Source organism: Alosa sapidissima, chromosome 24 (genome assembly GCF_018492685.1).
Source record: "Alosa sapidissima isolate fAloSap1 chromosome 24, fAloSap1.pri, whole genome shotgun sequence".
NCBI lineage: Eukaryota > Metazoa > Chordata > Actinopteri > Clupeiformes > Clupeidae > Alosa > Alosa sapidissima.
In genome coordinates, this window is record NC_055980.1 from 7830774 (window position 1) to 7857344 (window position 26571).

At 42.7% G+C, this 26571-nt stretch overlaps 2 protein-coding genes across 4 annotated transcripts; both read left to right on the plus strand.

The window, feature by feature from the left end:
• Positions 1 to 178: 178 nt before the first annotated feature.
• Positions 179 to 15748, plus strand: mgrn1a (mahogunin, ring finger 1a). 3 transcript variants are annotated; one of them, XR_006027076.1, is made up of 17 exons: positions 179 to 756; positions 1170 to 1288; positions 1883 to 1971; positions 2302 to 2448; positions 2933 to 3050; positions 3378 to 3456; positions 3559 to 3602; positions 5287 to 5334; positions 5750 to 5818; positions 6258 to 6417; positions 7530 to 7642; positions 8727 to 8953; positions 9753 to 9867; positions 10764 to 10809; positions 11660 to 11770; positions 13225 to 15236; positions 15721 to 15748. XR_006027076.1 is itself a non-coding variant. In XM_042082477.1 (17 exons), the coding sequence occupies exons 1-16, from the start codon at positions 669 to 671 to the stop codon at positions 12608 to 12610; spliced, it is 1608 nt and encodes a 535-aa protein (XP_041938411.1). In that variant the 5' UTR covers positions 182 to 668; the 3' UTR covers positions 12611 to 12613; positions 13225 to 15748. The 3 variants fall into 3 exon arrangements, 2 of the variants coding, with proteins under 2 accessions (XP_041938410.1, XP_041938411.1); XM_042082477.1 differs by adding an exon at positions 12576 to 12613 and having other exon boundaries at positions 182 to 756; positions 13225 to 15748; XM_042082476.1 differs by having other exon boundaries at positions 13225 to 15748.
• Positions 15749 to 16680: 932 nt separating this feature from the next.
• On the plus strand, positions 16681 to 20453 carry foxj1b (forkhead box J1b). Its single transcript, XM_042083014.1, has 2 exons — positions 16681 to 17739; positions 19439 to 20453. The coding sequence occupies exons 1-2, from the start codon at positions 17176 to 17178 to the stop codon at positions 20270 to 20272; spliced, it is 1398 nt and encodes a 465-aa protein (XP_041938948.1). The 5' UTR covers positions 16681 to 17175; the 3' UTR covers positions 20273 to 20453.
• The last annotated feature ends 6118 nt before the right edge of the window (positions 20454 to 26571 follow it).

Below are 26571 nucleotides of genomic sequence, written 5' to 3' on the forward strand. Positions count from 1 at the left end.
TACATCTAGAGGGTGGCAATTTCCTTGTTCACAGGCCGAGAAAGTTGGTGACTGGACCTAGGCCAGTGTTGATACGCTTGTCACAATGCGAATTCAGTTATCACCGTTTACCATTTCGCAGCCTATCATAACATCATAATGATTGATATGGGTATGTGGTCTCAATATTGCCTCCCCAAGTGCGCTCTGTCTTCACCAAATAGTTCAACACGTCTGTAAAACTGTGGCTCTACAGCGACACATTTATTCTACCTCAGGAAACTCTTGTTTTTTGGGAAGTTAGGAAGTTGGGAAGCTGAAAAAGGTTCGCAGCCTACGCATCCCGCAGTGCACCGCTCATGTCCTCCCAAGTAGCGAATCTCGCGCGACTTTGCTGTAATTTTCTTCAACAAGGAATAACAACACTCAACTCAGTTGTTTCGTCGTTTATATTTTGCAGATTACCCTTTTAATGATTGATTGTTTCAAACAGATAGCCATAGTTTAGGTTTCCAAACTGTTTCTTTTTTGATCGTTTTCAAGAAAGTCACATATTTGGTCTCCAGACGGGAGTGTTTTAAGACATTGAAACAACCGAGGATAATGATGGGAAGCTGAATTTTACAACACTAATTTGGATTGTTTGACATTATTTTCAAATTGATCTAAAGACGTAAATCTGTTGTAAAATGGGTTCAATACTCAGCCGTAGAATTGCTGGTGTTGAAGATATTGATATTCAGGCTAATTCTGCGTATCGATATCCACCGAAATCAGGTAAGTTTCCTCGAGTAACGCTTTGGTGCGACTTTGCTGCAGAAAAAACAGCGTCTATTCCTATTAAAACATTTGTTTGTCACATTCCTTATCCACACGTGACATTTCTAGCTTTAAGCAAAAGTTGTTTTCTTTCTCCGTATCTAATCGTTGTCAGGGTTTCCCCTAAACCTTTCTGTGGCACATACTTATACAAAACAATAGTAGGCCATCGAATTTTTCATTGTGTATTTTTTTTCTTGAGCATTGTTATTTTCCATAAAGGACAGATCATCACGGTTCAACATGCAATCAACTATTAAATGTCCTGACTTGCGGAGTAGGCTACTTGCGTAAACAAAGATTTAAAAACTTTAGCCATCTCTGAGCATCACTCATATTTCTAACTTGACTCACGTTTAATTCTTCTTCAGGCAATTACTTCACCAGCCATTTCTTTATGGGAGGGGAGAAGTTTGACACACCACATCCAGAGGGATATCTATTTGGTGAAAACATGGATTTAAACTTTCTAGGCAACAGACCTGTACAGGTAGGACATCTCTGTAGACACTATGTAGACGTTGCAGCCTTTCTGTGGTCAGATCAGTCTTAGTGAGATTTGTGTTTCAATTTATGGTCTCTATAATATGATAATCCCCCAGGCAATGAGATGTAATACTGTAATCCATTATCTAGTATAGATATATCTCATCATGTGCACATGCAAACACACACACACACACTGGTAATTTAACACGTTGGACTAATTCCACATCCTAAATTGAACAAAAAACATTATGTAAAGTGTTGATTGTGACCTATTAAAGTAGTCCCTTGATAAAAAAAAAAAAACATTTCGTGCCATGACCCACACAAAAGTAACAGTGCCTGGTTTTATTATTTTCAATCTCCACTCAAAGCAAACTGTTGTTTTCCCTAACTGCCTTTCCTCTTAATTGATATTTGAATATTGTCTCAATTCAAATTTTTTGTTGGCTTTCGAGTTGCCAAACAACTCTTTTCAAGGCATGACATTTTCCAAAATGGATGATTCCAGAAAGAGCTCAAAGCGACAGTGTATGGTATATTTTAATACACTGTAGCTCAAACTTGTTTCCTTAATCTGTGAATCTGAACATTTCAGTTCCCCTATGTGACCCCAGCTCCACATGAACCAGTGAAGACACTAAGGAGTCTGGTCAACATCAGGAAGGATTCTCTCCGTCTGGTCAGGTACAACAGCTGACCCAGCTATTCTGTAAAGCGCCATGATACATGTGCAATGTTTTGGCGCTCTATAAGCACAATTGAATTGACCCCAGTCTAAGGAATGCCATTGATTGGAAATTACCTTCATTTCATTGGCCGCCATAACTAAAAATGAAAGTCTGTGAAAGTTACACAAATTGTTATGGCGCTCTCGGGAAAGCCTTCGGTTCAAACTTGCCAGCAGTTGCATCAGACCGTGTAGGTTTGAAACAAATTCCTGGCTCTGTTTCTAGAGCACGACTCTGAAATGTATTTATTTATTTATTAATGTATATGGTTGATTGTGTTTCACAGGTACAAAGATGATTCTGATAGCCCAACAGATGAGACTGGCAGCCCCAGAGTACTCTATGGTGTGGAGTTCAGCTTTGATGCCGATGCTCGAGTTGCCATCACACTATACTGTCAAGCCTTTGAGGAATTTTCCAATGGAATGGCCATGTAAGATGTTATACATTACAAAATACATACAGTACATTTCAACCAGTGTGTTAACCAGATTAAGTCAGTGTGTATCATGATACTTTTGCTGTTTAAAAATACTGGCATGAGAGGAGTATTGATCTTAGTTTGTCCTTAAATTATTTTGACTCGACTTATTAATGTTAGACTGACTTAAAACATTGTCCTGGGGATTATCACTGAGGGTTTCGACTAAGATGGGTCACATTTCATGGGTGATGTGGTGCTATAGAAACGCAACACACATGCAGTTTGAAAGCTGAACCCTTGGCAACCGATAGCAATGAGACTTCAGCTCCTCTCGTGGGATTAGAACTGTGCAAGGCCATTGTTTACAGTGAATGTTCTTGGTAGCTCCCAGACATTCTAATAGCATAATTTATGCACTAATAACTAAACTCTGGTCATGTAATGAAATGTAGTAATGTTTATAATAATGATGATATTTTTTCACTCATTGTAGATACAGCCCCAAAAATCCCTGGCTTGCATCCGAAACAGTCCACTACAAGAGAGGCATAAACCAGCACTTTTCCCTACCCTCCTTTAAGATTGACTTCACCAAGTGGAAACCAGAAGAGGTGTGCTGTTCTCCAGTGTTATGACACTAGCAATAGAGAGTGGGTGGTTATGACTCTGATAGTCATCACAGCTTGGACTGTCTGTGTGGGGAAGGGGATATTGAAAGACTCCATTCTAGATTTCCATGCAATCGAGGGTGAATAATAGTGTGAGAAGTCTGAGGAACCTTTTGGAATTTATGCAGATTAAATAGTAAATGCAATAGAAAACAACAGGCTTTTTCAAGTTAGTGTTTTGAACTGATAACAGAATCAAATAGACGACATTGTGAAACCATGTTATGGTGAAGCATTAACAAATGCGTGTGTTTGTTTGCTTTGTCTCAGCTGAACTTTGACCTTGACCGAGGGGTCTTTCCGATGGTGATCCAGGCCGTTGTGGATGAAGGGGAGGGAAGGGCTCCTGGTAAGGTCTCCTCCCAAAAAACAATATCATACTGTATTAGACACAGGTCCTTCTGAGCCGAGTTTATGTCTGTAATGCCTGTCTTTGTTTTGTGTGTCACAGACATATCGGGACATGCACATGTGCTGTTGGCAGCCTTTGAAAGGGTAGGTTAGTCTCATGCCTGTTCATGCAAACAGCTGGGCCAGGTGTGGTTATGGTTCGGGTTGGACCTTTTGCCCCCTCATAAAAACTTTCTTGACACGGAATGTGACATAAAATCTAGACACAGAATTGGCATGTCTTGACATAACACCTTAATCTCTGTCTTAGTGATGTTGAAAGAAGATTTTGAAAAGTAAAGAAAAATCCGCACACTCAAGACTTTGCAAACAAGTTTTTTTACTCTATGTGCAAGCTTTCGGTCAGATGACCTTCTTCAGGCAGAGTAAAAACACATTAAGTGAAACAGTGCATTAGGTTACATATAATCATTGATTCATGACACCTCTGTCAGTTTTAGTACATTTTAGGAATTGTAGTCTTTTACAGAGTCATCATGACATCCAAAAAAGCATCATGGGAAATGCAATCCATAGATAGACGATGAAGCTTATCTAAAGACAGGAAACAAGAAACAAATCAATGCGGGTAGTTTTACCAATGTACATTTTATCGCATGGACATTTTAACAAATAAATTACATTTTTTGCATTACATGTAATAACTCCCTTGATTTTAAATGTCTTTCCAGTTAGAGGATGTTTAAATTAATTTGTTTTCTCTGAATTATGACATTGGGCACAATTCCCGCAGGGATAGTTCCCAGGTTTGACTGGGGCTAGCAGTGCCTGTTTAGGGGGAGGCAAAATAGAGGCTTTAACAAGTTTGTTGCGTAGGTTAGTTAAAGCCTCTTTTTTGCCTCCCCCTAAAATTAATTTAAATTAATGTAAAAGACTACAATTCCTAGAATGCACTGAAACTGACACAGGTGTCATGAATCAATGATTATATGTAACCTAATGCACTGTTTCACTTAATGTGTTTTTACTCTGCCTGAAGAAGGTCATCTGACCGAAAGCTTGCACATAGAGTAAAAAAACTTGTTTGCAAAGACTTGAGTGTGCGGATTTTTCTTCTTTTCGGTTGCATCCGCCAACACATTCACAATAGGTTTTCGAAATGTGACATGACCAGCAGTAATTTGGCTTACTTATTTATGTCTATCATTGTTGCCTTATTTGGGTTTGTGACTCCCCGAAAAGCAATGTGCTTTTTCAATTGTGTAGTGGTGAGAGGTTTTTGATGCAGGCAGCCATTACACATTACATCCGCTCATCAAGTCTGGACCTCATTTCCCCTTTTGGGGAACAGAATTGTTTGTAATGCGTTGGCAGTTAGCTACGTAATTCTGAACTACAGAAACCGTCTTTTCAACAGTGTTGAGAGAGTTTAAAAACAACCTTCTGGAATTCTCTATGTCCACCGTTCCCTCCACTAATTGGCAAATGCACCCATGGACAGGGATGTAAAGATAAGATTAACGTACATAGCTAACTGCCTTAAAGGCAAACAGTGGCCTTTAGCCTGCAGCCACCATTACAGGTTTCACTTGTAAAGTTTGGAATCGGGATTCTCTGTTTATAGAAGAAAAATGGGGTAGAAAGTAAATGCCATGGCTTTACATGGCAGCTCAGTACTGTCCTTAGCACAGACCTCATGCCTAGCGGAGGTTTTCCAAAGTGCAATTATGGTAGCGTAGCTGTCAACAGAAGCTGGAAATTGACACTTTCTATTAATAGAGTGTAAGTGCTATGAAAAAGCTAAATATTCTCTTATTCTCTTGGGCAGCACGTCGACGGCAGCTTTTCTGTGAAACCCCTGAAACAGAAGCAAATTGTAAGTGTGCGTGTGAGAGTGTGTGAGTACTCTGTGATCATTTTTAATTTGAGGTCTCTGTACGAATGAACTCTCTCATCACACGTGCAAGTTCTCCTTGGATAACATGTTTAGTAGATGTTTTAATGATTTGTATGCAGCGCTGATGGGAAGCTCTGTTTTAACACTCAATACGAAACTTCAGAAATTTTCCATGAAGTCTGTTCCTGTTGCCCTCTGGCTGTTTGTGGTGAACCTCTGTTAAACATCAACCTTAGTTGCTCTTTCTGCTTCCTCATCCATTGGCAAGATATGATTGAATATAGAACGCACAAGGCTGAGTAATGCAAGGAACTATAAACATTGTTTGTGGTTTGGAAGGCCTTTGATTCCCCATGAGAGACAAGTTTTGACCTCTGGTGATGTCACCACACAGGTGGACCGTGTAAGCTACCTGCTGCAAGAGATCTATGGCATTGAGAACAAGAACAAACAGGACAAAAAGGTCAGCTTGATGTCTATAAGTAGATCCTGTCATGTAGACACAAAATTAATGTGAACTAGGTTATACATATTATTAACAATTAAGGGTTTGCATATTTAAATGATATTTAAAACATGTGAAAATCATGACCTGTATTTCCTCATTAATGTAACATGAAACATGAAATTCACAAACTCTGCATATAATACAATCCATTTCAAAAAGCAAAAGGATGTTTCTGTATGTCACCTACACTCAATACTCCTACTACAAATGCTCCTCCTTCATGAAAGATTTTGTTAATAATTTTCCAATTTTAAAATGTTTACAAAATCCCCTATGCCTTTACTGTAAAATATACTGTATGCTATAGAATGCCACAAGACAGTGAAATAACATTTTACTTTTGTTTTGTTTGTGTGCGTGTGCGTGTGTGTGTGTGTGTGTGTGTGCTGTAAAGACCCCAGATGATGAGAACAGCGACAACAGCAGCGAGTGTGTGGTGTGTCTGTCGGACCTGCGGGACACACTGATCCTGCCCTGCCGACACCTCTGCCTGTGTAATGCCTGCGCGGACACGCTGCGCTACCAGGCCAATAACTGCCCCATCTGCCGGCTGCGTGAGTATCTGACCTCATTTGACTTCCTGGGTCTTTAACCTTTTCATTTTACCCTTGTGTTGATTGTTCCCATGGCTGCTAACAGTCTCTGGGAAAACAAGCTTGGGGAAATAGTGACCCCTTCTGTCTGGCATCATGGTGTCATGCATGGAAACCTTTGAACCAGATTTGTAGTGTGGAATCCATACTGTATACTGTTAATGTGTCAGCATGTAATTAAGTAAGATATATGCAAAATCAACATAGTTGTGCAGCCTTTTATTTTGATGGCTTTATAGCACTTTTATTAAAAACATATTACTGCTAAAAAGAAGAAATGGTACCACTACAAAAGCACAGTAAGAACACTTCACCTAGTATACAAATTTTCAAAGTTCTCAGTCCATGTTTGTTGAGTCATTTGTAATTTTGTCATTTAATTTTGTGACCGATTATCACAGAAGATTCGTAATGTGTATGAATCAGAACATCCCAGATATATTATTTCTCTGAAAGGTTTGGTAATATGACATGTTTAAGGTGTCAGGAATGACATTTAAATTCATCACCCAACATGTGTTTACATTGACAGGAGCAAGCAGCTGTATCAATACTCCTAGAATGACTTCATTGCTTGTAACAGTTGAAAATGTACATTATTGTGTAGTGTTATCTATACTGCTGAGTCATAGTTTGACAGACCTCATCCAGGTGGGTTTTACCTGATTAGGCTTCCAGCAGGAATGAAAGATGATTTACACAATTCTATGTGTATTTAACCTGCTTCCTTAACTCCTAAGTACAGCTGTGTCAATATTCAGGCGTCAACAATCTCTTTTGTCTCCAAAATGAGCCAGGAAGCCTTTCTGCTCCAGCTCCTTCAGGAGAGATTGTGACAGCTGGGTTGGTGTGTGCGTGCGTGTGTGTGTGTGTGTGTGTGTGTGTGTGTGTGTGTGTGTGTGTGTGTGTGTATGTATGCGCACATCCCCAGATAACCTTTCTCTTCCTCTCTCCTGCCTCTCACATCTCTCCCTCATCTCTCTCTCTCTCTCTCTCTCTCTCTCTCTCTCTCTCTCTCTCTCTCTCTCTCTCTCTCTCCATCCGTCTGTCTTCTGTCTGGTCCGGTCCTTCAGCCTTCAGGGCTCTGCTGCAGATCCGTGCGGTCAGGAAGAAGCCTGCAGGCTCTCTGTCTCCAGTGTCCTTCAGCCCAGTGCTGGCTCAGAGCACAGAACACACAGAACACTCGGTAACTCTCTCCTCTTCACCTCCCTTTCTCTCTTTCTCTCTCTATCTCTCTCTCTCACTCTCTCTCTCTCTCTCTCTCTCTCTCTCTCTCTCTTTCTCTCTATCTCTTACACACTCTTCCTGTCTGGGATAGTCTCTTTCTTTGTCTCTCCATCCCTTAAATATGCATGCAATCACACAGAAACTTTCATATTTATTTTCTCACCTTAGTGACTCGCTTCCAATTTCTCTTTCTTCCCTTTTTTGCACCTGTGAAACACACACACACACACACACACACACACACACACACACCATTTAATGAAATACAGAGATGGCAATTCATATTGTCTCTACAGCAGTTGCTCACCCTGAATTTTAAGTTTGTTTCTACCTCATGAGGAGATAAGTTCATAACAGCACACACTGCTCAGTGCTGAAGGACAGTGTACTTGTCTCCCTCTCCTCCTCTCACTCTCCTCTCCTCCTCTCATCTCCTCTCCTCTCCTCCCCTCCTCTCCCCTCCCCTCCTCTCCTCTCCTCTCCTCCTCTCCTGTCCCCTCCGCACTCTCACACACTCATGCAGACTCCTGTAAGTGCTGCAGAGGAGCGATATGTCCCTCTTTGATGAGATTATGTATACACATGACTCACACTCTCAAAAGCCACTCGACAGGCCAACCGCAGAGTTCCCCCACATCATTGAAGCTCCACACCAACATCAAGAGCGGTCTGTTTCGGCATGTCAGTGTGCTGTTGAAAGAAAACACTTCTGTTGTCTTGTTCGGTCTGAATTGTAATAGCAAAAAGAACAATGAAAGAAATGACCATAATAATTTTTCATTTGTTCACAGTGCTTAAAACTTTCAAAACCCATGCATAAGTTGAGAAAGGAGCTGCACCGTGAAGGGGAAGTTAACGTGGTTCCAAATCCCCACCTCTCTTGAACAATAGGAGTAGAGCTTATTCAGAACAAGTCACCACTGAAATCAAAAGCCTGACTCTTGGATAACTGCTGCAGGAGTATGCTAAATATTTGAATGAAGCATCCCGACTAATCTCAGTCTCTCTCCGTCTCTCTCTGTCTCTATCTGCCCCCCTCTCAGCAAAACTCTGAGAACATCCCGCCGGGCTATGAGGCCATCTCCCTGCTGGAGGCGCTCAACGGCATCTGCTCCGTGCCCTCCCCAATCCCATCAGCCCCCCTCTACAAGGAGATCCAGTTTCCTGGGGACGGCGGTGACCCCCTGGCTCTGACCCGGCCCCAGAGTGTGGGCGATCTGCCAGGGGACACGTCCATGCTCAAGGGCAAAGGCAGCAAGTCACCTGACAGGTAATCACACCTGGCGCACATGCGCACTGTAGCAAACACACTGGACCAAGAGTCTTGCTGATAGTTATCCCATCATTTGGATCCATGTGTATTATAGCCCAATAGAGTGATGCAGAGGGGTTTGTCAAAATAAGGTAGCTTGGTGTGTGAATAGAACAACATGGCCACATTAACACACAGCTAATGTTAATGGAGAAATCTGGCGGTGATTGTTAAGACCCATTTCAGGGCCCATACGGTGATGGATAGTGCAGTTTGAGATATGTCCTCACTAGATAAGTGAGACTGCGCCCATAGTTGTGATGCTGTGCCTGAAATTAACTCTGCATAATAAGATAGTGAGATATCTGGGTCTCCTAGCAACAACTCCTTCGCAGACTTGGTGGTATATTATTGTACTGTTTCTGTTTTTGAAAGACAGATTCATGTTATCAAGTGCCACGTCAAGAAGTGAGGTTGTCATAGTTGCACGTCTGTCAGAGAAAAAAAGTATTCTGGTGAGTGCTCATCGTGAATAGAAGTGGGACCACAGTGGACTAAAAAGTCTCAGAACTTCCTGTGTTCCTCTTCTGGCAAACCCAGAGGCCGTTTTGTATCTGCTTTGAAAAAAGTTCTTTGTCATGGATCTTTTCAGGGGAACAGGAAGTTCTCCTCTCTTCTCCCTTTCACTCTCTCCTCTGAAAAGAGTTCCTCTGATGTATTTTCTGAGTGTGCCTTTCTAAGCTGCCCTGAAAGTAGGCTGTCTAGGCAAGCAGACAGGCTAGACGGGCGGTTTCACCTCTGCCTGTTTCCCCCACAGCTCCACACGCTCGCCCTCTTCCCCCATCCAGGAGGAGGAGGACGAGGAGAGGCTGTCCGAGGTGTCGGACGCACGCTCCCACTCCCTGCTGCCCTGCTCCCCCGCCCCCACCGAGGTCAGTCGGTAGCGCATGCTAATTCACCACAGCCTGCTAAATCAATGTCACACATTTACATGAGAACCATGACGTGTACTTATACAAACACACACACACACACACTACCTCCATTCTCCATGATACCTCGTACCTACTTCTGGGAATGGAGCTTTTGTGACTGAACAGCTCACCTGCTTGTTTGTTTGTCTTTAAACCCATTTTATTCTATTAATCGAGGTTTACAAATAGATGTAGCAAAATGTCTTCAGCTATGAGGTTAAACCACAGGGACAGGCTATGCAAAATGTCTTCAGCTATGAGGTTAAACCACAGGGACAGGCTATGCAAAATGTCTTCAGCTATGAGGTTTAACCACAGGGACAGGCTATGCAAAATGTCTTCAGCTATGAGGTTAAACCACAGGGACAGGCTATGCAAAATGTCTTCAGCTATGAGGTTAAACCACAGGGACAGGCTGTGCATGGGAATGCATTACTTTTTTTCATTCTTCTTTATGATCAATGATTTTGATTCATTGGCATATTGGACCCTGTAGTTGATACACAGGTGCGGTTAATACATGTTTTTTTTTATTTGCATAAATCACTGTCCAGTGGTTTACACACAATGCGACTAATACACAGGAAATTATTGTAATTGAAAAAGGTGTTCCTTATCTGTGCATCACCCACACAGCTAACCGAGCTGTTTAGCAGCACAAGGGCTTAGTCAGCTCCTGTTAACAAGGAAGGATCAAACTTAGCACTCAGTCGCAATGGAATTTGTGAGGTTGCATTCCTGTTAATGACCCCTGCGCATACAGAAGATATGACACCATCTCAGTCTTTCCATTATTCATTTGTGCATTCCTCTCTGGTCACACTCATAGCAGTGTCCTCTGTTCTGTTGTCAAGGTCACAGTGACCGAGGGGACCCCAGAAGCGATCACCCCTAACTCAGGTAAGTCCCCAGACACAGATGCGTCATTTCAGCAGGGTGTAGATTAGAGTGGCTGTTGTGTATCCACCACAGTAATGTTATTGCTTCTGACGATACAGTTGGCTGATGATTTTGATGATGATGGCAGTTTTATCCCGGTAATGCTGAACATCAAAGGCAAATTATGGATGAATTATCTGCAGAGATGCTCCTCATCTATTTGTGATTCATATTTTAGTGATGAGGGTTAAATGCTGCTTTAGTTCCTAATGGATTGCAGCAAAGCATGGAATATGAAATTCACAACTTAATGAGTCTGAAAATGGAATGAATCTGCAATGCAAATAATAATTTATCAACCTGATCTAAAAAAAAACACAGGTTTCCGTGAGACACAATTTAAATATGCAATAGCTAAAATATCTAAATATTGATTTTGTGAATGTGTTGTAAATGTTTAATAGATTTAGTTACAGATTAGCCAAGCAAGGTTATTTATTTGACTGACTGTTTGCAAAGTTTGTAAATATAACTATGGCTCATGAAATTGGGGATTTTTCAGTAGTTTAAGCCTACAGTTATACTAGTTACACACATGATGTGTGTTTATTAATGGGATCTTCTGGGTAAATTACACTGTGAGCTGTCAGAGGTATCTGACTAGAATGGCTTTTTTGAGCTCTGAACTAGACCCAACAAACTTGGATTGATCCTATGATGCAATAAATTGATTAGCTACAGTAATGGGGTAGCCAACAACAGCAGATAACTCGGTCACTTGTTGATCCCTCCATTTCTGTCGTCAATTCATTTCTCCCCCCTTTCTCTCTCTCTCTTTCTCTCTCTCTCTTTCTCTCTCACTCTCCGTCAGATGGCTGTTCTCTGGTCCACTCTGTGAGTGATGTCCTGCAGGGCTGTCACAGTGAGCGCAGCAGTCTGACCCGTACTGAGAGCACCCCCTCCACAGAGCTGGCCCTGCCTGGTGAGCCCCCCAGCCTCCAGTACCCACCCACACTGGCACTGCCATCTCCACGTGCCTCTGTTGGTCTTGTTTACTTACTGCCAAAAAGATTTCCAGAAAATGTCTTGTTTGAAGTGAAAGAATCCATTAATGAGATTTGCAGCAATCTTTTCAGCACGGTTGTGGAAGCCAAGAGAAGTGGAAGCCAAGAGAACCTTAGTTTATTTATTAAGGAATAAATTATCTTAATGTCAACCTGGTATTTCATAAGAAAACACAAAACAATTCAACATTTTAATTAATAACAGCTTCAATTCAACCTGTACTGGAGTTAGTTGGTGAGTTGCACATACAACAACCTCTTCTAAACTAGCTAGACTAGCTCTGTGAATCAGTTCTGTAGTTGGAGAAAGATGTCGATGATGTAATGATAATATAATCTCAAAGCAGCCAACTCTGGCATTTAGCAGACAGTTGTTGCAAGGGGTATGATTCTAAAGCTCTCCTTCAGTGCGAATGTCGAGACAGGCTGTCATATTGTATATGCATGATCTCTCTTTTCATGTGTGTATTGCTTGTCTTTTAGACTCTCTGACAACAAAGCTTACTAACAAGCTTGAAGGTATTTTTGTTGTGTGACCTACTATTGTTCTACTTCTGTATGAGGAATCAATTCAAAATACTTCGGCAACTAAATGTCAGTGTTGACACGGTGGTGTTTAGTGGCTAAAGTGTTTGTGGAATTGATCCGGTCTGCTCTGTCCGCTAACCCCTCTGTCTGTTCTCTGCCTGCCTGTCTGGCTTCGGCTCCTCTGACCTCACTCAGATCCGGAGCCCAGCTCTCCCGCTGTTGAGGAGTGATCGGTAGGTTCCAGGTGTTCTGCTCTCGCTCCTTTCCCACCTGCCCCACTCACGTTCAGGCTTTGTGTCTGTCTAATGCCACAGCATGATATGTGTTATACACACTACACTTGGGGGGGGATGGATAATGGTGTTGTGTTCTAATTTTACTCTGTGTTGTTTTTTGGAGAAATTCAAGCCTATGTACATTTTGAAATCTTGACTAACTCTTAAAATGCGGCATTACACATCAGTGTTTCCCACAGAATTGAATTCTATTTGTGGTGGTAGGTTTGCAGAATTAACTTGAATGAAACGGTTTTTAACAAATTATCGCAGCGTGGTTATGATGCTAACCAGATTTAAGCACAATTTAGTACAACCTGGAAAATCATTGTGTGGTGGTCAATGTTGATATTGTGGTGGGCCGCCATACATAAGTCAATGAATGGGAAACACTGCACATGTATATAGTGCTATCATCAACTACATAACTGCAGCAACATGGCGGTTTGGTGGTGGTTATGCTGACTGCACACTTCCTGTAGCTATCCAGACTTTTAGTGCTTCATCAGGATGACGCACGTCCACCTCTGTCTGACGGCTCTCTCCTCTGGGCTCTCTGTCCTGCACAGGCTCGTCCGAGTCCATGGAGAGCCTGAAGAGCCGCAGCACCAGCAGCTCCAGCCAGCCCCTGCTCTGCCTGCCCAGTTCCCTACACCTGGAGGATGAGCGCCTCACCCCCTAGAGAAGGATCCTGCAAATACCCCCCTCGCCCCCCCGCCCGCTCTCACACCCCATTTATACCCCCGTCCCCATCACATCCCCAAATCCACGGGGCAACTGTCCCTCTCCTGATGTGAGACCTCTGCTCATGTGGCAGTGGTCACCGGTGGTGTCTCGAGGGTTCTAGAGAGTTCTAGGTCCTGGTGTATGTTAGTGCATTTTAATTTCTACACTTGGAAAAATATATACATTTCAGAGACTTTGTCAAATTGACACTAAAAGAAATCTATAAGAGAATCTCTGTCCTTGCCCTTTTGCACAAACCAAATGCTTTAGCAAATCATGGCCTTTCTGTTCAGAAACAAAATAGTAGCAATGGATATCTATGTTTATGTTTCATTGCCTTGTTTTGCTACCATACAATTAGTCTTTTAGTATTATGTAATCACAGACTGAAGGTAACTTCCATTTCAAAAGCTTTAAATATCCTGTGTACAGCATTAGCTGACATTTCTGACTCACTCCAGTAGTTCACACTCTACTTTTGATGCACATAGAATAACTGGCAAGTAGAGATGCCTGCCTTTCAATGCTTCCTGATTAGTTAATGGGATGTTAAAATGTCAGTTTTTATTCATGAAAATATAAAGGCAGCTTGCATACATATTTTTAAAGTGTCATTGCTAGTAGCTTTACAATATCATGATTGAGACAAGCTTCTATCTGTAGGACAGCCAATGCCACAGACAGCCCACTGTCCAATGACTCATCAGTTGTGGTGTGACAGTCCTAAAATGGCTCTTCCTGTCCTAATTGAGGGGCTACACTCAATCATTATACACTACAACGGAACTAGAGAGGAATACTGTATATGGACGTGACAGTGTAATATATACATCCCTACCCTGATCCACAACAAAACAGCCTTGTCCACCAAACAAGCACCTTTGGTGTTCAGTACAATACTTACACTTGGCATGCCATCTAAATGTTGGTTTTTGATTCTGAGTGGTCATTTAAAGGTGTGGACCAGTAATCCTAAAGTCATGTACTCACCCTCTCAGAGCTCCAGTGTGTTCTCATCAAGAGTAGATCAGCGTTGTGGCATTATCCCTTTAACGTTCTGATGCAGTTGTATCCCTCTGTATACTTGTGCCTTAGAGTACAGTGGCTTTTTTTCTATTGCTGTTTGAAGAAACCTCTTTTGTGGTGTGGGAACATCAATGTTTTTGAGGTTTATGAAGTGCATCTGAATTTTATTTCATTCCATTTTAAGTGGCGGTTCATTTCACAGAGTGATATTTGAGAATGTGATTTGATTTGTAGTTTGATTCATTTTTACTTTACTATATTTCAGTTTTAAGAGTTTCCTGCAGTTTTGGTGATGGTATATTCAGTACTTAACCTAACAACACTCTGTAAACGTTTATGTAGTCTTGATTATTGGTACAAACGCATTCTAAGTGTACTCCAACCAATCTCTCATCAAAGCCTTTACCAATTTCATTTTCAAGAGAGATGCTGTGTAGAGAAATGTATTTTAGCAGCCTATCTTTATTAAACAAATACCAGAGATTATGACTGAAAAGAAATGCCATACAGTGCAATACATTATTGGAAAATAATAATTATAGGGTTCTTTGTGATGTCTATTTGTAAAATGCAGTTGCCAGAAGAAAAAAAAAATTAGAAGCTTGCATGAATGAATTAGGCCTAAGTTTCATTTTCATTCACTTATGACACACACACACACACACACACACACACACACACACACACACACACACAAAGACAGTAGCAATGGCGGCAATAATCTCAACTTCAGCTTTTGCTGTAGGTGTTGATCATAGCTGTGCTGTGCAATGCTTATAATGAAGTGAAGGTGTTCCATCTCTGAGACAATGTTGTCATTGCTGTCAATGTTGTCAATACACACTTACACCATAAAAGCCATTTCAGTTGTGAAACATGGTGGACGATTTTTCTGATAGTAAAGTAGAATTTGGTTAGAAGACAATGGTCTGAAATAAGCCATAAACCAACCACAGAATGGCTTAAACATAAGACCTCAACAACTCAAGAATCATAGATGCATGAATCCCAGCATTATTCGTTGGCCATTTTGAGGAACATGATTTCTTGCCTGGCTGCTTGTTTACGGATGGAAAATAAGATATTTTGTTGAACGACCATTTCAGTTGTTACTCAAGCTTACAGCCACAAGGTGGCAGTACTCGCATGGCAAAAGAGTAGCGCACATGTTTCCCCTTTAATTTTTTATTCGAAGTTCGTTTCACTGTTCAGCTCTTTTTGTACACTATCGTCTATATAGTTTTGAATTAAACTTCTACAGTTGATGTCATGTAACGAGAGTGCATCTGTTAACCTATGTTTTACTGTCCTAGAAATGCCAATAAAATGTTAAAACACGCATTTGCGTTTAATAGCGATCCATTCAGATTGGTGAGAGAAAATAAGTCCTGTAATGTAGTCGGGCTAAGACAATAAGTTGATTTATTAATCATATGGTAGGACGATGTCATCGTTGGCTCCTCACTCAGTCTTTAGTATCAGACATAAAACGTGGGACAGATCAAAAGGCATTCTCGAGCGGGACGTGTGGCGCGGGTTCGTCGCGGGAGAGCGCCTTTTCTCACTGTCGAGCGCGCCATAGGCAACTATGCATTGATGCGTTGAGCGTATTTGCTTTGCGTCGTTTGGCAAGGACAAAAAAAAAACTTTGTCTCTTTTGTGTGCAGATGTATAGGTTACGCTAAGGGATTAGATTGGTCATGGGTATGTTGTATCTTGAAAATGTAGGACATTTATTGAATGCAGGGTAATTAGCCTATAAAATTAATAGCACGCGCAAAGCTCTTTGTGAAATATTCAAGCTTTAGGTTTGGATTGAAACTATCTGTCACATCACGGCTGCACACTGAATTTGACTGAGACGCGAAAAAAGAACATACCTGAAGCATAGGCTATCGCTGACAGCATGACTAATCAAATTAGTTAATGTGTCATAGCCTGCTGCCTGTTATTTTGCGTAGGCTACTTTCAAAAGATGATACTCTTTTCCATCCTACCCATGAAAAAAAAACCAAGAAGGCTACCACAAACTCTACCCAAATAGTCCTGAGGGGAGGGGATATTCTTCGGTATTTCGCCCATGTAGACTATAGGCTACTTCCATAATAACCTACTATAGGTTGTAGACACTCCCCGTCTTGTATTGTGCGAAGGATAGGCCTACGTAAAACCTGGTAACCAGGGAGCCAATCAGAGGGTTGCAAAATGTTTAAAGGACCATAATGAACAAGCTAGGGCTTCGTAAGTCTATGCTACACGGTTTTCGCCCTCAGTCGAGTTTGGTAACTCTAGGATGTAGTTTAGATGTCTGCATTTCCCCCCCTTTAAACCCGTGGACTGGAATAGATTCGATACGAAAGTGGTATGGACTACATTGTTCACCTCTCTTGTGCGCAGCTGTGAGGCATCCCTTCATCCACTTGTTGCATGAACCCTGTATCCTACAACTGTGCTGAGACAAGAACACTCAACGCAAAAGCCACTGCGGCAACAGGTTTGCCCAACTCTTCCGTCGATTTGGGTAGGCTGAAAGTATTCGAAAATCAGTTTAGCCTACTTTATGGAAATTCTATTCGTTTTTATTTATTTATTTTTTTTAAAAATAGGCTTATAAAAAACAACTATTAAAGTTTAATACATAGGCTAATAGCCTGGATATCGAATGTCTGACACTGGAGAGATTCGTCTGAAATAACTCTACCAGTGTAGTCTTTCAAATAGGCTTTTTTTTTTTAGATTAGAGTACGAGAAGCGGTTTTCTGTTCAAGATGCCCGTGTTGATGAGTCCGGATATTGCCACGAAGTTTAAAGAGAAATGGATGCTGCTCCATCCAGATGACAGGGATAACGTCAACGGTGCCGTAAACCTGGACGATAGCCTGACTAGTTTGCACTGGCTTCAGAATTTTTCTATTCTGAGCGCTAACCCCGAGAAAGGTCCCAGCTCTGGCTGTCACCCGTCTCACATCTACTACAACAAACACCTGCCTCTATGGGGTACCGACTCTCCCTCCAGTCCTCCCGCCGGAGACACCGCGGCGACAGGGATGCCGCAAACTCCCGGGACGTCTTGCAGCCACTCGACCATCACAACCAGTTACTCACATCCACAAGCGGGACCTTATTCTCATAACCATATGATGGCTCACATGAATCCGCCGGAGGAGATCGACTACAAGACGAACCGTCACGTAAAGCCGCCGTACTCCTACGCAACGCTCATCTGTATGGCGATGCAAGCCAGCAAGAAGACCAAGATTACCCTGTCTGAAATCTACAGTTGGATCACGGAGAATTTCTGCTATTACAGACACGCAGAACCAAGTTGGCAGGTAAGGACACTATAGATTACTGATTAATGTTACAATAAGGATGAAATGTTTATTTTACAGTCAACATCCATAAACAACAACGTCAACTGAATAGGACGATGATTTCCCCTGAAGGTGACAGTGTAGTAATACATAGCCTATTATGATTTTATTCGCAAGTTTAGGCTACACCTGTTGTATAACAGTGCAACAGGTGAAGAGCCTATTGATCCAATGGGACTTCTCAGAGTCTGGCTCACTCCATTTTTTTCTCTTTTTTTATCTTAAAGGCGCAGGCTATTGTGTTACAGTTAAATTAGTTTAAAAGTAGAACGACCTTAAACCTTACAGAATGTATGCCAACCGTTTTATCTTCCCTGCTTTGATTACTTGACAGCTTTAATGATAAGTCAGAGGGTACTTAAGATGATTTTACTGGTATGGTAGGCCTGAAAGTGTGTGTGTGTGTGTGTGTGTGTGTTTGCGTGTGTCAGATGTGTGTCAGAGTGAGCGAGTGAGTGAGTGGGAGAGAGAGAAGTCCCTTGAAGCTGCTGCTTGTCAAGAGGGACGCTCCATTAGAGTGAGCTTCTTCTGGGAGAGCCGTTGGCAGTCAGGCACAGCTGATTGTGTTTGAGATGCACAGGGCTGCATTACTCGAAAGCCTCATTAACAGCATTTGCTCTCAGCATACACACAACACTGCTCGCCCTATCCCCTCTCCCTCTCCCTCCCCCTCCTCCTCTGTCCTATCCTCCCTCCTGCAGTACATCTCCACTCCTCTCTGTCACTGTGCTCTCTCTCCTCACACACACGCACACACACACACATGCACGCACACACACGCACACACACAGACCAGTCCGATGAAAGAAGACACCGCTGCCATACGCCACAATGATGTCTCACTGAAACCTGTTACCTTTTAAGATCTGACCTTTCAGCCCTGCCGTCCTCTCGGCAGTCTTCATCAAGTAGTGCTCATTGTGATGTTAAACCCCAGTCTCGGACAATGAAAATACACCTGTGATATTGCCTCGGCTGATTCACACAACAAAAAGGGCTCATTTAAGACCACCCTGGTGGGTTGGATAAATCAACTGGGATGATATAAAACCGGAGAGGGAGGGGGGGAAACGCTTCACGTTCAGATGTATCCTTTTGTTCCACCTGTTTACACTCATCCTCACCCCCACACGGCTAAGCGTGAGCTATTCTCTCTTCCTGGTAGTGTCTTATCATTTATTTAAACAGGCCCTACAAGAGTGCTCCCTGGCAATGGGGGATGTTCCAAGTGTAATTTGTTTGTCAGGCAGAATGCACAGGAGGCAGGCCAGGGAGAGACAGAGCGCAGGCGAAACAATGGGAAAACTCACAGGGTTTCTCCTCTGCGGATCAGCACCCTGGGACTGTGTCTTGGCTGATGAGAGAGAGGTGTTGCCAGGCTTATTTTCAAGCCTGGATCCATTCAGTCAGGAGGTGTTGTTAAATTGTGTGGGAAATTAAAGTGATGCTGGCTGAAATGTTGGTTGAAGTGAATGATGAGATGTTTAAATGAACAATCAAATCGAAGCAGGCTCCAAGCTTTCTAATCTGGTAAAAAAATAGCTGTTTTACAACTTTTGTCTTTTGTAGACTTTTAGTATCAACAGAAGAAACAACAGGGTGAGTTTTGAAATGAATGATGTTTCAATGTTTTTTTTTTCATGTTTCTCTCTTCTAGAATTCCATTCGCCACAACTTGTCCTTGAACAAGTGTTTCATGAAGGTCCCACGGCAGAAGGACGAACCGGGGAAAGGAGGGTTCTGGCAGATCGACCCCCAGTACGCCGACATGTTCGTTAACGGCGTCTTCAAGCGCCGGCGAATGCCCGCCACCAACTTCACCACCCAGCGGCAGAGCAAGCACCAGCTTTCCTCCTGCGGTCAGTCTGGCCAGGGCAGCCAGCACCTTGGCATGGCCTTCTACCAGGGGACGGGCATGGACCATAAGCGGAAACAAGCGCCACCCAAGCGTGGAGGTAGCAAGCTGGCACGGATGCCCAAGTCCCCGCTACTGGCCACTGAAGCCAAGGGGGCGGACATGCTCCGTGGGGACTTTGACCTGGCCTCGGTGTTCGACGACGTCCTCAGCAGTGGTGGCAGCACGTTTGAGGATCTGGACATCAACACGGCGCTGAGCTCCCTGGGCTGTGAGATGGAGCTGTCCCCTCAGGGGCAGCACGCCGCCGCCACCCGTGGCAAGTGGTACGCCAGCGAGGACGAGCAGGCCTGTGCCTACCTTGAGGCCAGCAGCATGATGGGAGACCTCCAGCATCAGCACCAACAACAACAGCATCGACAACTCCACCACCATCAGCAGCAACAGCATCTACAGTCCCATCCACTCTACTACGAGGGCATGACTCTATTCTCAGATCAGCACCAGCTGCACCCTTGGGAGGAGATCAAGGAGGAGCCTCAGCCAGTCCCACTGTCCCTGGACCAGGGCTTTGGGTTCTCTGAGGGCTTCTTTTCAGAGATGCAGCTGTGGGAGAGGGCGGAGTCATATATGTAGCCCTGAGTATGTCACATGACAGGAAGTCAGTTGTCCAACTCATATCTCACCAGATCAGATATGCATTGTCTTTGCTGGTCTGAAGACCTACAGACTTTTGTTTTGCTACATTAGCATAATTATTCTTCATATATATATGTAATGAAAAAAAAAATCATTTTTGATTCTGTTTTTTTTTTACCTTTTCCATGTTTTTTTGTTATTTTTACAAAATCTATGCCGTATGTTAGTTTTTGTGATCTTTTTATGCTCATTTAATATGCTTATGAGCAGTAGATGATCAGTGTAGTTAAAGTATGATATATAGCAATGAATCAAATTTCTTTAATCAAGTTTAATATATATTCATTTCAGTTCATTGTGAATTGTGACCTGCAAATTTTTCAAATCATACAACCGAACAAAAGGGAAGAAAGTGGCTGGTGTAGACCAACCCTAACCCTTAAAGGAGTACCGTCACACCGGTGTGATGGGAATGTTGGGAAATTAACATTCTAAAGAATATCTGGGTTCATTGAATTCAACATAGAATTTTAGAACCTTCAATTGTTGCGGAACTTAGAATGTTCAAAAACCTACACCTTTAAGGGTTAAGGGAGCCACGCACAAGCACTTTGTCACAGAATTGGGTTGTGATTGCAGTATGAAGAGAAAATCTCCTATTTATTTTTCAACTCAAAGAACATATTGATTGAGACGTAAAGAAATGGAGTGGTCTGTGTTTTTTTAAATAATAATAATAATATCAAGTTTGGATGATTTATGAAAGTCAATGGCAAAGACTGTTATGAAAGATAAATGGATTGAACATAGTTTAAACACAGTGACTCAGTTGTTGATGTTTTTGTACTTGAACAAAATGATCAAGATCATAAAAGATGGTGCATGTTGAGAACACGTAATTCACATCCAATTTCCAGTTCCATGCAATGTTATTGATTCCAGTCATACTGCAGTGCCTTTACATAATAACATTTGGTGCCAGTCAATGTTTTTTGATGATCAGTTATGGATAGTAGACTCTCCTGACTGTAAATTATTGATTTTCAGTGCAGTTTTCTCCCTGTTGCTTTGGTAAAAAGTCAGTATGCAAAATATGAGAGAGATTCATCAAATCCTTTTTTCTAACTCTCACTCTAACTAGCCAAACATGCAACATACAGAAGGTCATGGTGTCGAGGTCCTAAATCCTACATCTGGTATGGAAAATGGTAGTTTGGTCTTAACATTTTATATTAATATGCTGAAGAAAATGACAAAATGATTTTTTTGCAACGAAAATGCTTCTATACAGTGTCTTTATCTGTGCAATAAATCCTTTGTGAACACATTGTCACTGTACTTACCTGTTAACCAACATGAGCAGGGCTTCAGACTCAGTGCAGTTCTGTAATCAGAGATCTTTTGCAAGTAAATATTAGTGAGCGAGATATACTTGCAATGCTTATTAAACTGCATTTACACAGTTAAATATATTAATGTTTAACCTCATCCTTAAGACTTTACTGACATGGCTTAGGCTTCATAGCTGTTATCTCATCATGTCATTGAAAAAGTTTTCTGAAGTTGTTTTGTCTGATTGTCACTCAATGCAATGAATAAAGTGGGTTTAGACACACGTCCCTCTGTCTTGTGTTGTGATTTATTTAGTTTTAAAAAACATAATGCACTTGAACAGAAACATTGGACAGGAAGTTATATTTATCTTGTGATAGATATCTCACTTGAGGAGCTAAGATGACCATATGTAAGCTGTGTTAACACACATCGGTCCATAAGTGTCACAATGATGACCAGAAACATAGGGACACAGAGATGATTATCTCCATTTTATACAATTTTACAACATATATGGCCATACATATGTGTGTGTAAGGAGGCCTGCTTATTATTCTGAAGCAAACACTGATTTATCTCTCCTAGTCTAGAGGCCAGTTGTTTATTGACAGAAGAAGTAGAGGTATAAATCGGGCCAGTCAGGACTTGCCTAGTGTCGTCACTGTGCGCAATATGTTATTGGAAAGGGACACGTGACGATGTGTGGCGTCTCCTCTGACCCTCTGTGCTCTGACCCTCGTTACTGAGCCGTGGGTCTGATGTGCCAGACAGGAGCGGTGTGATCGCATCTCACATACAGGCTGGCTGAGTCTGATGCCTTGAAATGCCCTCCGCCGAGATAAATGTTAGAGACACTCTGACGCAGGAATGTGCGCGGCGCTCAGAAACAAATGTCGATATTTGATTGAAGGCCGCTCACAACATTTCAGCTTTTCATCTACATGCTCAGAGTGAGCTTGCAGCCATTCCAGGGGCACCGTCTGAGCCTTTACACGCTACTGTGTTTATTAACGGCTAAGTTCACCAGTGAAATCTCTTTTTAATTGAAAAGGTGGAAAAAAGGAGATTATTCCAAATCAAAGGTTCTGCCTCCTTCTGACTTGTAGGGTGTGTGTGTGTGTGTGTGTGTGTGTGTAAAGATCTCATAGAAGCCGTGAAATAACTCGCATTCCATGAGCATCAGGGGCGGAATGAGGGGGAGTGATGAAAGCAGACTCAACACTAAACACCCGTCAAGGAGACAAAACACCCTCAACAAACCCAATGAAGTAAAGCCATTTAGAAAACCACTCCAGAGCTGTCCAGGTACACCCCAACATGTCAAGCAGAGTGAGTGGGATTCTTCAATAGACACTTTTCTCCAAAGTGGCACAGGGACTGACAACGTTCGAGTGTCCAGCAGGGGCCAACCATTTCTCAGGCGGTAATGCTACCCCTGCTCCACACCCCGTTTTCATCGAGCTTTCCACTTAAAGTCCCACCACAGACGATGCCACTGTAACAGTTTGAGTGAATGTACATGAGAGGAATGTCATCTGACCGAAGCAGCGAGAGATGGCCGCAGAGAAATGGAAGCTCTGTGGCTGTCGTGCGTGCGTGAGAGAGATGAGAGGGACCACTGAGATGGCAGTGTGGGGGTGGAGGACCGATGGGGGGGGTGGGGGGGGGGGGGGGGGGGGGTTGATGAAGGGCTCTTTAGGGAGGCGGCTTCTGTGGAGGTGGCACAGCCAGGCATCCTTGGCCGTGGAGATAGCATTATCTCCCAGGAGTCAGAGCCACAGTCCTCAGTTTGTGTGTGTGTGTGTGTGTGTGTGTGTGTGTGTGTGTGTGTGTGTGTGTGTGTGTGTGTGTGTGTGTGTGTGTGTGTGTGGGATGGAAAGAAAGAGAGAGTGCCCTTTGTAGTATGTAAGTCTTATATTTATGTGGGTGTATATGTGAGCTTAAGTCTCAATGTATGCATGGGTATTAATGAATGTGCTTTGAGTGTGTGTGTGTGTGTGTGTGTGTGTGTGCTGGTGTGTGTCTGTGTGCATGGACACATGTGTATCAGTGAATGTCTGTGTATTTTCATGTATTTTCATGTGTGTGTCTGTGTGTGTGTGTGTGTGTGTGTGTGCTGGCCCGGTATGCGGACCTATCAGCAGGAACAGGGCCAGCTGTCAGGTCCAGTGCTGTGTGTGTGTGTGTGTGTGTGTGTGCGCCGCTGCTTTATGTGGCTCTCGCACAGCTGGCGCTCCCAGATTACTGGTGCACGACGGGCACTCAGTCCAGATCAGTCACACACACACACACACACACACACACATGCGGGAGTCTCGTCCACTCACACATCCACAGTCCGAGTCCAATCATGCACGCATGGGAGCACTCTCAAAGTCATGGGAATTGTGCTAATCACATTTGCCATATCTGCCCATTTGATCAGGAAGGAGTTTTGCTTTTCAGCCAAAGATGAGATGTCATTTAAAGACCCAAACTTACGTCCTTCATGTCTGTATGGTCCATTTGAGGTGAATATTGTTTCTTTTTTTATATCCACCAGATCCAAAGCCTTCAGGTGCACTGGGCAGTGAACAGTGCAGCACAGAAAGGTTTGATTGGATGTGGAACAAAAGCAAAGCAGATGCCCTTTTTGCAAATAATATTGTGACTTTAGACATTTCACGTAACACTACGCACTTCACACTGAGAGGTTGCCAACTGTACGTTTACGCATTGAATATGCATTCCTGACTATTGCCAAGGTGTCAAAAAATGTCCTTGTTTATCAACACAAAACTGGAATCCAAGGTAAAGGAATCCCAAGGTTTCATGTGAGGTGGTTGCACTTTTTAGCTTCTACAGTTCTACAAAAAAACTACATCTAGTTCTTCTGTTGTCACACATCAACATTCTGTATTTTCCTATAGGAGCTGAAACCTAAATACTCATGACATCCAATGTACCAAGTGTGCATTTTTTCAGTAACTGCCAAAATTAATTTCACCTGAATTTCAATAGCCTCTGGAACAAAACCATTTAGAGATGAAAGCCTTCTTACCCAACCAGTGTTTTCTCCTGCAGTGCCACCATGTGTGTTAAAGTATCAATTAAAACGTCCATGCTCTAATCACATTTAGAACTTCTTTGGTCCAGACACAGTCTCATTCCTGGCTGGATTGTATCGCTGACCACCAACAGGGCTGGGTCAAAGTTCATAGGTCATTAAGTGGCTTCCCCCATTCTACTGAGGACAATAATCTGCAGCAGATGATGTAGCTTGTCTTGACTGTCACCACTATCAGTTTAAACACTCGCTAGTAAAAAAAAGTCTTGTGTCAAAGTTTATAGGGTATTATTAGGCTAATTTAACCTCTGGGTTTTTGTGTGGGAGCATTGAGGAGATTGGCCATTGTAAATGTAAGCAAGTACTGTCTGATTAAGTGACAGTAGCCCCTAGGGACCTGGTGGAATCTTTGTTTTAAACGGTTGTCACATTTTATTCCATTCAAAGCATTTTATTGTAATATGTGAATTAATGCCACATATTTGATTCCACATTTCTTTTTGTACATTGTGTTAATTTGCACCAATTTGTTGATCTGAAACAGGATTGGAAAACTGTAATTATCTTCCTAATGTACTTGCAGGTCTACATTGTACCCCAGCATTTTCACACACACACAGACACAAACACTACATTGTACCCCAGCATTTTCACACACACACACACACACACACACACACAATCACACACTCTATCATTACACTCAAGATACACCCTGTGTCCGTGAGCACATCTCCATTTGTGTCTGTGTTTTACCCACGAGTGCTGAATGCATTCCCAAATGGACTTTATCGGAATCATTGTTCAGAGGGGAAACATGAAAACCTAATTACAAGGGGGCTAGCGAGCCTTGTAATTAGTTGTCTCACACCACCCTTGTATTTTGTCGCACACAGCCCAGCTGAAAATCCACTGCTTGTCCTTTATGTTACGCTGTTTTGATGTGCTAATTTTATTGATTGCCCCGCTGAAACGTACAAATAGACACACACACACACACACTCACACACACACACACACACAGACACAGGCGTACACAGGCGCAAACACAGAAAAAAAGAGAGGGAGAAAGAGAGAGAGAGAGAGAGAGAGAGAGAGAGATAGGGAGAATCGGTCTATGACTGTCATTGGTCTGTGCTGTTTATTCCTTCTCAAGAGTGAATGTTTTTCATTGGTCTCTAAGCAAAAAAGAGATGCAATTAAGGACCTGTATAGAAGGCTAAAGAGCCTCCATTCACACACACACACACACACACACACACACACACACACACACACACACACACACACACACACACACACACACACACAGACATACAAGCATCTCCATTCCTCTACCACCCACCACACTGATCTGTGGTGGTTCCTCCATTCTGAGGGGACCTGCTGGTGTGACCGACCCAGACCCACCTCTGCACTCTGTCACCCCAACATGTCTCTCAGCATCAAACATATAAAGTGTGCAGCAGTGAGAGAAATGTTAACTACACCACAGCACACATAAATGACGTCAATTAAATAAATGACAAAAATATGCGTACGTGCTGTAAGCATAAACTGGAGGTTGAGTGAGAGACAAAAACAGAGTGTTTTTAAAAGGGGAACCCAGTGTGAACTTCTCTCCTGAGAAGCTCAGCGTATTTTTTAATTAGTTGGGCTGTTTGTCTGCACTGTGGACTGAGCAGTGACTGAAGACGAAAGGGAAAGAGGGGATTCATCGTAAAAACACAAATCTCCCCCCACACCCTCCTCCCCCCTCTCGTTCCCCTTTTCATCCAGGGCTGCCCCAGAGCCTCTCCCCCCCAGTCTCTCTGCCAGACGGGCAGCTTGCGGTTTTCGTCTCAGAACTCCAGTCCCGTTCCCGTCCTTGTCTCGTCCCGTTTTTTTTTTTTTGTAAATGTCAGAGGGGGTGGGG